This window comes from Apiospora aurea (genome assembly GCF_038362705.1).
Source record: "Apiospora aurea strain CBS 24483 chromosome Unknown utg000008l_segment0_segment0, whole genome shotgun sequence".
In the NCBI taxonomy this organism is placed as follows: Eukaryota; Fungi; Ascomycota; class Sordariomycetes; order Amphisphaeriales; family Apiosporaceae; genus Apiospora; species Apiospora aurea.
This window is the reverse complement of record NW_027117395.1, coordinates 419,422-431,522: the sequence shown is the minus strand read 5'-3', so window position 1 is coordinate 431,522 and position 12,101 is coordinate 419,422. Positions and strand designations below refer to the sequence as shown.

The following is a 12,101-nucleotide window of genomic DNA, read 5'->3' as shown; positions in this document are numbered from 1 at the left end:
TGCCCACGTTTCCTTCAATCAGCGCGCGCCCTGCACCCACTGACTTTGCCTACGCCTTTACCTGCACCCTCCCAGGGCCATCGGTTTGTCACACACCTACGGCTGAGCGAACCTCGCCGCCCGGTAGCAGGCCATGTACCTCGCGGTCCCTTGTTAGCGTGCGTGGTACATTGGCCTATCTACTGTTCCATGACGAACAAAGTGGGTGCGATGCTTTTGGGAAGCTGGTGCTTTTTGTCGCGCAGCAGCTGATTTCCGTGACACACCATTTCGCTGGGAGTTTCGACGGCCCCCCAATTTGCTGCCTGCGCACTTTTCCCTCTCTTCTTGCCTTTCCTTGCTGCTCCTTGGACACGGACGACACAGTTTTCTTGGAGTCGCCTTTGCTTGGCCAACCAATGGCCTCTGCCTCTGCTTCCTCCTCCTTTCTTCCTGCCTCCCCTTTCCCTTCCCTCCTCCCAAACCAAGCTGACACAACACACTCTCGCCAACATGCCATAGGCCCTCTCACTAGTCTTTTATTAGTCAACCTATCAGCGCTCCGTCTCAATCCCAATCCCGTGCTCATGGGTTAGGGATCATGTCGGTAGCATGTCTGCATGCCGGGCTGAAGCAATACCCTCATGCCTATCAGTATTGCTTATTGACTGATTTTGATTTCGACTGACACTTACCATCATCTATCACCATGAACATGTCCATCTAGCTAGTTCCCGAGCCACCGAGATTCCTCACTGTAGGTAGCTTGCAGCACTATGTAACCAATGCCCAACATATGGATATCATCACTTCAGAGGCGAGAGCTCAAGGCGCATAGTTCCTTAGGTTAACACTGCATAGCCAAGTATGTTGCAACGGCCAGCGGCGCAGATACTTGATCTGGTTCTTCTCATAAGACACGAGATTGGTTTCTATTCAGTGCGTAACCTCGTGGCACCAAACCTCTGCAGTGAGCCTCCTTCCCATAGGCAAAAGGAATTGCGTTCCTTGATATTGGCTCACCTGCCTGCCCGGTCAATGGGTCGCACGTATTCTGAAGAAGTGCGACCATACTCGATTCCACTGCAAGTCAGCCTTTGCTTTCGGGTAGCAGGAAAGCTACTGATGGCAACTGCAACGATCGATACATAGACATATTGACGCGAGGCTTGTCCTCCAAGATTGATAGTGAACCTGTCATGCCAGTCCAAGACAACCTCAGCTATCTATCATGAGTGGGTACCACGCACCTCGTCTTCTCGGGAGTTGCCAACCACCCAAGTCTACCACTATCTCGCTCGTAGTGCTAAATGGGAGAATGGCTAATCCGACTACACTCCAACCAGACCCAAGTCATCTATTAGCCCAGACCAGACTGACCCGGAACAAGGGGCAACGACGCGATGTCATGTCTTATTGCCTTGAACGCATCCCAACGCTAGCAACCAACGTCCAAAGCAACGGACAATGGCAAGCATTGGATGTCTCGCTAGCCCTAATGCAGAGGCAAAATCAGTGCTGAGAACAATGTACCCGGTCTCCAAAGGAGTACACTGTACAGGCTATGCCAGGTTTTCTCGCGGGCTTCCAGGCGTGCGCCGCACCAATCCGCACTGTCGATATTCCGACGGTCCTCCACTACGACGCCTACTCCAAGCCCAGGCCGGAAAGGCCAGTCCACTCGGCAAAGCATAATCGCCCATAATAAGAACAAAGCAATCACCTGGGACAGTTCGGAGACCAGACAGGAATAGGAACAATAAGCAAACCATCCACACGCCCAGGTCTGCCTGCCTGCCTGTTTGGCTGGGAAGGAAAGTGACGGGCGGCTGATTTCACACCATTGTAACCTTGACATCACGTGGATGTCCTATGCAATCCATTCCCACATGCGGTAGCTGAAGCCATCCTGCTCCAGTATTGTCAATAATTCCATCATCGCCAGCTTGGGCCCGAGGGCGCTGATGTGCTTTGCTGATCAGCGGACGACCGACCTCAAGTCGAAAAGAGACGATAGAGACGGGGTTTTCCTTTCTTCTCCCAAACCAAACCAAACAATCAAATGGACTTGAAACGAGCAGACGACATGGACCCCAGACAAACCAATGCGACCTTGACTGCAACCACGCTAATCCTCTTTCTTCCATTCAGGCACAGCTGCTCCCAGATTGGCCCGCCGCCCAGCTTTTTTATTTCCCTGAGAGTCCGGGCAGACCAGTCCAGCCAGCGTGCCAGCGCACGCGGCCAGCCTGTGGTGATCGCGAATGGCGCATGCATATGCCCGTTCCGCGTCCCCCTTCTTTTTAAACCCAGATCTCTCGCCCAAATCCACTATCCCCCCGCCATCTAGGAGGACCCTACTTACTTACATATGCACTCCACGAGCTCTCTGCGATACCCGCAAAGTCTCGACCGCCGCATGCTTGTCCGAACATGGCGGTGTTGCTTCGGCAAGCGCTGCAAATCTGGCTCTATTCCCAGGCATTTTTGGGATGGATGTACCTGGTAGATTGACTGACGCGAGTGAGAGCAAAAGTCCAACAACAGCTGAATCGCGAGTTCGTTTGCGGGCCGCTCCCGGCTGGGTGCAGTAGACTACACGACCCATGTAGGCATGCCTGGCCACTTGATTACTTGATGGGAACTTGGATATTCATCCTCTTAAGTTTACATACCAGGAAGCACTCCACGTAGAGAAGATGCCAAATCGCTGGGGGCTTCATTGAGTTATGCTTTGTTTGACGACACAAGAGTCCGTTTACAGGCTGATATCCCAAGTATATTAGGGCTTTCATAACAGAAGCAGTGAACAAGACCCTACCCAACTGGACCACTTCCTGTCGAATCTCCTAGACTCCATCCTCATCCTCATCCAGTACCATTTTCCTCAGACCCTCGTCCTGCGCCCAGTCGACTCCGCTTCCAGCCACGATGGCACTCGCCGTGCCCTTCATTACCCGCCAGCGCCGGTGACTAGCTCGGATCTCCGCCTCGAGCCGGGCAATCTCCTCGCGGTGGGCCGGATCCGAAATGAGCGCCTCGTCGCGCTGGCGCTTCTCCTGCGCGGCCAGCTCCAGCACCTGCGTCGCGAGATCCGCGTTCTCTCGGCTCAGGCGGAGCACCTTGGCTTCCGTCTCGGTGAGGTCGTCCAGAGTGGTGCGGAGCTCGGTAGATTGCTGGGCCAGGGTCGTGGAGGCTGCATCTCTTTCTTGCACGACGGGGAGCAGATCACTGGTACGAACCCGTCAGTTACGTGTAGAAAATGCTTAGTCAGATATATGTCCATTCCCAGGTACCTACCGTTCGATAGGAGATGCCCTGCTTCCCGCATGGACTGCTTGCAAGACGGGCTTCACGGACAACACGCTCTCTGCGACATCGTTGCGCAGGACGTATCTCGCTCTCGTTTCAAGCAGATCCTCCTGCGCGGCTTCCAAAGACTGCGGTTCCTGTTGACCTAAAGTGCAGTGTCAACAACAGCTGTCCAACATGGTCAGTCATGACAAGCGGCCACTCACCCGGGACATGGCTGTTATGTGCATTGATCAACGCTATCTCGAGTTGCAGTTGCTGCAGCTGGTCATAGAGCTCCAGGACACGCTTCTCTTGGTCTGACAGCAGCAGCTCGCTTGACTCATGATTTTCACCTGCGTTGGCAGCTGAGGCAGCGGTCGGTTTTCGTGGCAAGCGGTCCATCCTCAATCGTTGTCATGGTGTGCCCGCTTGAAAAAAGAAGGGGACTGTATTATCCGACCGAGCGTCCAACAGCTTGGATCGCTCGCCTCCTGTAGATACCACCCGTACCCTTGCTTCCAACCAAACGCGTTCTTGTGGTGTTTAGTGTGGCTGGTGCCCGCTCTTGGTGGGGCTGACAATTGTGGCGGTGTATCCCAGTGTTGATGCTTTGATGGTACCGTCCACCAAGGTCCGGCCGAACTTTGAGGAGGAAATATCTGCAATCGGCAGCTAAAATCCCAAATTGTTGGATGATCTTCGTATTCCATCCGACTCCCTCGATATGCCTACGTAATTATTCCCCATATACGCACCTCCAACCACCTATACTTTTGGAACATCGGCCTACCTACACGATAAGAGACCTCTCATCCAGCAGGTCGCCAGATCAGCAGGCGGACATCACCATACCCCACTAGCCACAACGATAACGCCTAGCACGGGTCAGGTTGCCAGGGTCTCCGCCAGGGTCTCTCTAGCGGCACCGGTCGGGCAACTACACACTCTGTGACCGCGAGTGACGATTCCTGATTCGATGCGCGCGGCCCAGGGAAGCCTTATGCCATTGTTTGCGTGTGCTGCTTGGTCGGACTTTAGCATCGTTGCCTCCCAATAAGCACCAATTTAGAGAGTGTGAGAGAAAGATACGATACTGGTGCCTGGTAATTAATAAAAATCAACTGCCTATCCTCACCTTGGCTTATCAAACATTCTGGTCAACAGGGAAACAAAGGGAAAAAAAGGAAGAACCGCCTAAACCACCCATGCGACAGCCAAAGACAAGGCGGATGACTCGATAAGGCACCCGCCCTCTCCCGTCCTAAGAATATCTACATACCTAAACCCCGATTCCCTGAACTTCCGAGGTTTCGGTTTCACTTCCTCTCCCTCATCCCGTTTGCTCCTGTTGCCTTGCCAGGGAGGAAATGCATGCGCCATGGCGACCAGGACGCAGGTGTTGATAGCCCATACGGGCCAGCGCCTGCAGGTTGACATCTCGCAGTTCGCGACGTACGTTCCCGTCCCTTCCTGATTGCACCTGGCCCCTGCAGGGCGACCCTGTTGGTCCGGCATTCGGTGTTTGTTGCGGTGATGATGATGGTAGCTGACTCAATAATTGCTGCAGCCTCGATGACTTCAAGTCCTGGGTGGCTCGACAGAGCGCCATTCCGGTCCAAAACATCGTCACTCTTTCGCCCCAGGGCAAGACAGCCAAACTCCAAACAATACAAACGCAGAACGAGGTCTATATCTACGACATCCGCATAATACAGGCATCGACGTCAGGCACGCCGGCATCGCTCGTATCGCAAGAACCGCTCCCGAAACGCTACAGCATCTCCGCCGCTCCCAATTCCCTAACCGACACTCGCTCCCTGCAATCATGGCAAGAACTGTTCAAGAGTCGGCGCGACTGGGCGCTGACGGTCGTCAAGGACTGCGCCGTCATGGCCGAAGCCGCCCAAGCACGCCACAGTGAGATGGACGTCATGGTCAAGTGTCTTGATGCTGCCGTCGCCAACTTGGACACCGCCGTCCGCCCGGTCGAGCCCAAGTACAAAGAGCTGAAGGACTGGGTGACGCCCACGCAGGAGGACTACAACTCGCTCGCCGACAACTGGGAACGTCTGCTGGAGGTCGCACGCAGTGTCACCATCTCGCCCGCCATGGTGCGCTTCATGACGGGCAGGGAAACGCGGAAGTCCCGGCAGTCGACGCTGGAGGATCTGATCGACCTCGATACGACCCGCAAGGCTGGAAAGCTGGCAAACACGTCGTTGCGAAAGTTCAACAGCAAGGTTTCGGAACTGGACAAGACAGCCGCCAAGATGTTTGATGGGTGTGACGACCTCTTCCAGGAATTCGAGAAGCTCATGTCTCGCTCGGCACTGCAACGCGGCAACGAAAGTGTGCAGCTGCTGGAGGACATTGAGGCGGTGGCCAAGAAGATCGATACCGACTACGAGACCACCCTTGGTTACTCTTCGTCTACGAGAGATTTGCTCCAGGCCTCCAAGACCGCAGCGAACCATACCGAACGCCTTTTGCCCAGCATACGTACGCGGGCCCAAGAGATGGACGAGATGCTTCGCTATGCCACCGAAGCTCGCAACGATATGGCATCGGGTTCGCTGGTCTTCATGCGTACTATCGCTGAAATAACCACATTACACTCCAACGTCAAGACCCAGATGACTTTGCTCAACCAAGGAGAGGAGGAGATGACTACCTTTGATTATCTTCGATTAATACAACAGTTACCCTTCATGTACGCATCGTTTGTGGCCGAGGCTGTCCGAAGACGTGAGTGGCAGGACAAGGTCAAAACAGATTCGTCCACCCTGGCCAACGAGATGGCGCTGTTCCAGGACGAGGAGCTCAAGCGCCGGCGGAAGTTCCAGAAAGTCGTCGGCAACACATATGGCCCCGATAAGAATGATGCTGTGCTAGGTCTCGAAGTGAACCTTCTAGGCGACGAAGATACCTGGCCAGCCGTGACGAAGCGCGACCTCGAGGACTTCATGATCGAAGTCCAGCAGCAAGGAGTCGACGATAACATGGTCGAAGAGGTGGCCAAGATTGTCAAGGAGCTGAGTTCCCCGACGAAGCAGCAAACCAAACGAATGAAGGCGTTCAAGAACGGAAGCGTTCACGAGGCGGCGCTTGGTCGTAGTGGGCTCATGATCCGCGGCGATGACGATTTGTTCCGAACCCTGCAGGAAGACAAGGTGAAGGTAGAGAACAAACTCAAGACGGCGGAGAGTCGTGTTCGTCGCCTTGAAGGGTTGCTGCACCGGCAGAGCACCGAGTCTAGGCCGGGTATGGGCAGTCTTTTCCAGCCAGGCGGCCAGAACGAGCGCAACGACTCTGCTGTTTCTCTCAAATCGCCAGGAGCGTCCGGAAGTCGAAGGGGCTCAGCCGCCTCGGAAGCGAATGGGGCTCTGCTTAATCGCATAGCCCAATTAGAAAACGAACTCAAGGCGGAGCAGGGGCAGTCAGCTATGTTCAAAGAAGCCGCTGCCCGCGCCAAGGAGATCGAGGGGCAGATGGATGAGGTCAACTCGACCAAGAAGGATCTCCTGGGCAATATGGAAGCCTTGAAGCGAGAGTTCATGGAAGAGCGAAAGTCTTTGGAGGATGAGATCAAGACGCTCAAAGCCCGCCTCGAAGAAACCGAAGACGAGATCGAACACTTTGGTGAATCTAGGGAGAATGAAAAGGTCACCTACGACGACAAACTGCGATCACTCGAGAATGAGGTGGAACGTTTGAACCAGGAGAAGCAGGATGAGGCTCTGAAAACACAAGGTCAGATCGAATACTTGCGCAACGAGGCTCGGATACAGATCCAGCGCAACGAGGACCTCGAGAGGCAGCTACAGGAAGCCAGGGAGAGTGTCAAGAGCCTGACAGGCCGCGCGGAAACATCTGAGCAGAGCTCTCAGCTTCACGCTCGCACACTTAGGGATCTGCACGGGCAGATGTCGCCACGAGAACGAGTGCCCGAGGATGTCAATGATCTGATGGAGGCAGTCACCAGTAAATCCAGCGAAGTTCTTACCAAGTTCAAGTCACTGGAAGAGGACATGTCCATCCTGAAGTCGGAGTTGGAGGTGGCACAGCATACCATCCATAACACCAAGGCCGAGCTCTCGACTACCAAGGGCACCTTGTCCACAGAGGAGAACACTCGGATGAAGCTACGCGAAGCTTTAGACGAGGAGAAGGCCAAGAGCACTGCTTTGGAAGGAGAGCTGAAGCAGACTCGAGAGGAGCTCAGCGATCTTCGGAAGAAGATGACAGATGGCGAATCTGGGTCAGAGACGCTACGAACAGAGCTGGAAAACGCAGAGAAGCGAGTCGCCGAGTTGACAGAAACATTAGCAGCAAGACAGTCGCAGGTGGGCAGCCTCGAGGAAGAAGCTCGGATGTACCAAGAAAGGCTCAAGGCTTCCGAGGCCCGGCTTACTGGCCTCAACCAGCGCTTCGAAGGCCGCACTGACCGGACCAAGGACATCACGCAGCGACTGTACACCAACAACGAACGACTTTGCCGACTCCTTGAGAGGTTGGGCTTCTCCGTGACGCGGAAGGACGAGGAGTTTACCATCCAGAAGATCCCGCGCTCTGAGCGTACCGCTCGAGATCCCAACGATTCGTCCGACCCCAGCAGTTCGATCCGTCGCTCGGTGTCTTGGGCTGCAGCACCGATGGCCAGTAGTACTGACCTGAAGCTTCTGTTCTGGATGAACGCCGATGACGGTGATATGGAGGCTACGCAATACCAGTCGTTTGTCAAGGGACCAGGCTTCTTCGACATTGATGTCTTTGCGAATACACTCTACCGACGTGTGAAGGAGGCCGAACATACCGCCCGCAAGATGACTCGAGACGCCCGCTCTTACAAGGAACGAGCCCATGCTGCAGTCAAAGACGCGCACGATAAGATTGCCTTCAGGCACTTTAAGGAGGGCGACTTGGCGTTGTTCTTGCCCACTCGCAACCAGACCACCGGCGCTTGGGCGGCTTTCAACGTTGGCTGCCCACACTTCTTCCTGCGGGAACAAGAGAGCCACCGTTTACGCCAGCGAGAATGGCTAGTAGCGCGGATCACGCGGATCCAGGAACGTGTTGTTGATTTGTCTAAGAGTCTCTCCTCAACGGCGGCCCAGCTTCCGCCTTCGGAGACCGACTCCGTTAATACCGGAGACGAGTTTGACAACCCGTTCGATCTGTCGGATGGTCTGCGCTGGTGGCTTATTGATGCCATCGAGGACAAGGCCGGCGCTCCTTCTACTCCAGGCCTGGGCAAGAGCACGGTAGCTACGAATAACGTCGAGGCTCGGGCCGACATGCACAGCCATCAGTCGCGCTCGGGTGCTAGCAAACTTCTGTCGGCTGGCGGCGACAATGCCAAGATGAAGGCCGTGAGCAAGACTCTTAGCGAGAGCTTGAAGACTCGACGCAGCAGCTCCGGCAGTTCGACTAGGAAGAACCTGCCCTTCGCGGGAGGCGCTGGTGCCGGTGCCGCCAAGAGCATCGCCCTGGCTTCGGAGACGAACAGCCTGCGGGCAGTCCCCATTGCTGGAGGACAGAGTTCCGAAGGAGGTCAAGCCGCACCCGTGGGAAGTCCCTCCAAGGCGCGCCACGATGGCGGATCGAGCAAGACGTCGTTGTTGTCCAATGCGCAAGCACCGGAGGCGGAGGCGAGCAATGCTGCTGACGGTCAAGGAGGCACAGGCACTGGAAACGAGGTACGACATCACGATGTGGATGCCCTGCTCGGTCCTTGAACACATAAGTGAAATGAATTGGTTGGGGGGTTAATACGTCTATTAGAGGTGTTCTACTCACTAATCATTTCGAGGACCAGCAGCGATTGTCGTTGTCTCCGCGACGCCGCCATCGTCAACAGCCTCCTGCTCCTGCCGCTGCTCCTGCTGTCCGCAATGCTTACTTCCGCCCGCATTATCCCTGGGAACGCAGTAGCAACCCGCAGAAGGCGACGGAACCGCCGCCGCAGTTTCGCCGCGACATGAGCAATGCTAGCAGCACCAATGTTGATGGCCACGATCAGAGCGTTGTCTGGGATGAGCTTTGGAGTCTGGATGTCAGCTATCCTGGCCAGTGATCTTTCTGTCATTAGAGCGTATCGATACTTGAGTACAGGATTTGATAGTGTGGAATTGGAAACATTCATGGCATACATCAATTTGGGGAGTTCTCGGTGGCCTGACTTGTTCGCTTCTTGTTTCTTTTGTGCCCTCCTTTGTCTTTTGGGGGGATACATTCGTCATTGGGTTTGGATGGGCTTCGGTTCGGTATGAGAAGTGCGAAGGAGGGCGTTTTTCTTTTCTGCATTCTTGTTCTGGTTGGCCACACTCGCACCTAGGCCTAAATGGATTCGTCTTCTGCTGCTTTCACACTGCCCTCTCTCTTGGAAGGCAATGGCGCTTGGCATAGAGTATGTTTTGTCTTGCTTATCTTAGAAAGAAGATTGTATGTTTGGTTTTTTGCACACTTTGTCCATGATACGAAACAAGCGAAGGAGGGGGGAACGGTTGTTGAGTTTGTAGTATACCCAAATATCATTATAGACGGCATCCCTCAAGAGACAAGCGTTTGGTGACCAGCTAGTTCTATCCCGAGTAGCGAGATAGGGGGGCTTTCCAATGTATGTACAGATACATATCAAGTTCTATGCGGTTTATTTTCACATCCGAGTCCCCGCTGTCGGCTCGTACATGGACGGCAGCTTGTCCATGGTAAATGTGTATGGTACATGTGCATATACCACATCGGCACTTCTGTCGAACTAGTGTACAGTCAACGCCTCCCATGCCCTTCCTATCTGCGCGACGCTGCATGGTACAAACAAGTAAAAGTAGGCCAGCCTAGATGGCGGGTTCTCCGCCTCTTTCCTTCTCTCCCCCGAGGCAGGCTTTCGTGCGGCTGAGTTACACCTGTTCCCCTTGGAGGGGAGGAGAACTGGGAGGGGGTTTCAAACTTGGGGAGGGGCGCGTCTCTTCTTGATTTCATTTATGCCTCGCCTTCGGGCACGACCTCGATCACCCTCCGCAGAGGCGGGACCCCGTCGCCGCCCGCGCGGATTTCGACCTCGAAGCGGCCGAGGCGCTTGATGCGGTCCTCGCCGGCCTCGAGGCCGAGGATGACGATGTCGCGGGCCTGGAGGGCGCCGCTGGAGACGGCGCCGGGCCGGACGGACTGGGCGCCCGCGATGGCGATCTCGAGGATGTCGTGCGCGGTCACGGAGCCGAAGATGGCGGTCACGGCCGCTGCCGTTGTCGAGGGCTCGGGCTGGCCCGAGGAGGCCGAGGTCACGGCGTTGGCGGCCAGGGCGGGGGAGCGGGGGATGGCGGGCTCGGCGGGCTCGGGGGTCGAGATGGGTTTGCGGGCGAAGGTGAGGACTTCGGGGATGATTTGGTCGAAGATGGCGCGGGTTTCCTCGGGCTGTTTTGGTTCCACGTTAGCAATTATGATAGATTCGAAGAAATACCGGCTGGAAAGGAGTTAGGTGTGCGGGCTGCCTTACCGATTGGGTCCTGGTGCCCTCAAGCATGGCATTGTTCCTCTTGCTCTGGCTGCTGCCGCTACCGCTGCCAGGCTTGGAGGCAGCAGCAGTCTCGGCCGACTCGTCTTCGATGAGCATCTGGGTGCCAAAGGTGCGGTCGCGGACGCCGATGGCGGCCTCGGTGACGCCGAGCTCCTGGAAGCGCTGCTTGGTCATGTACTCGGCGAGGCCCTTGTGGTGCCAGACGTTGCGCATGCGGCCGGGCTTGACGCGGATGATGGCGTGCCGGCGGCCGAAGCCGACAATGTCGCGCAGCAGGCGCACGGGGATGCCCTGCAGGTCCTCCTCCTCGGCCTTGGTCATGGTGCGCGCGTACCGGACCTGCTGCTGGTGCTGGTGCAGCAGCTGCTGCTGCGACTGAAAGAGGGAAGAGAGTAGTGGGCTGCGGCATGTCGCTGCTGTCGATGTGGAGGTGGAGGAGCTGCTGCAGCCCGCGGCGAAGGCGGTCGCCCTCGCGGCCGGTCGGGCCAGAGGTTGTATTCGGAAGGCCATTGCGTCCGTGTGCCTGTGTGATCGGTCGGTCGTGGGCGGGCCAATTGGTCGTCGTCGTCGTCGTCGTCGTCGTGGGGTGAATTGGAGGGGGGTGACGTTTGACCACCTTCGCGAACTTTTTGATGGAGCTTCTTCGTGCGAGGGTTGAGAAGGCTTGCTCTTGCTGGAGCTTGGGCGGAAAACGGCTAGACAGCTTTCCGGCGTAGTGGGGCCGATGTTGTCCCATGAATGGCCACTACCTACACATGACCCGGGAACAGAACATCTTTAGATGCAGCGACTTACACCAAAGAGGGATAATTTGTTGTTCTGATGATCTAATCCTTCCTCTTACCTTCGGGATTTCGAAGCGGCAATGCCAGCTTGACTTCAACTAAGTAGAACTGTTGTGTCAATTGAGGCTCTGGCGTGAGGCTGGCTGGACGCAGCTGCTTACAGTTACAGCATCCTGTCCCTGTCCCAAGCAGCGTGAGTACTGGCGACTTGTGCTATTCATACAAACACCACGGGATGCCGCTCAACCGATTGAGTGTTGGGCGATTTCTACGATGGGCGCTCGCCTAACGACCATGTCCATCATTGCATACATGCAGGCTTTGCGTAGCACCGCGCTGGTATATGAGCAGCCGACAGTGGTGGTTGGACCGAGGTGGAGCTGGCGGACGGGCATGATACGGACTGTATGGGTTTTCCTCATAGCTTGCTGTAGCACCCTGAGGCCTGCTTTTTCTCGCCGGCTTGCTATTGCTCTTACTCGCTTGCAGCCTGCGTACGGCTAACCTGACTTCCCCTGACATGTTTG

General features: G+C 55.7%; 3 protein-coding genes across 3 annotated transcripts; 1 reads left to right on the top strand and 2 right to left on the bottom strand.

Annotated features, from left to right (window-relative positions):
• Nucleotides 1-2,828: 2,828 nt before the first annotated feature.
• Nucleotides 2,829-3,675, bottom strand: PG986_011619 (centromere protein H (CENP-H)-domain-containing protein; the record flags this gene model as incomplete). Its single annotated transcript, XM_066847841.1, has 3 exons — nucleotides 2,829-3,210; nucleotides 3,280-3,436; nucleotides 3,498-3,675. 3 exons carry the CDS (start codon nucleotides 3,673-3,675, stop codon nucleotides 2,829-2,831), a joined length of 717 nt encoding a protein of 238 aa, XP_066694537.1.
• Nucleotides 3,676-4,651: 976 nt separating this feature from the next.
• Nucleotides 4,652-9,346, top strand: PG986_011618 (uncharacterized protein; the record flags this gene model as incomplete). Its single annotated transcript, XM_066847840.1, has 3 exons — nucleotides 4,652-4,725; nucleotides 4,841-8,844; nucleotides 9,057-9,346. The coding sequence occupies 3 exons, from the start codon at nucleotides 4,652-4,654 to the stop codon at nucleotides 9,344-9,346; spliced, it is 4,368 nt and encodes a 1,455-aa protein (XP_066694536.1).
• Nucleotides 9,347-10,254: 908 nt separating this feature from the next.
• On the bottom strand, nucleotides 10,255-11,299 carry PG986_011617 (uncharacterized protein; the record flags this gene model as incomplete). The annotated part of the gene is made up of 2 exons (XM_066847839.1): nucleotides 10,255-10,686; nucleotides 10,733-11,299. The coding sequence occupies 2 exons, from the start codon at nucleotides 11,297-11,299 to the stop codon at nucleotides 10,255-10,257; spliced, it is 999 nt and encodes a 332-aa protein (XP_066694535.1).
• Between the last annotated feature and the right edge of the window lie 802 nt (nucleotides 11,300-12,101).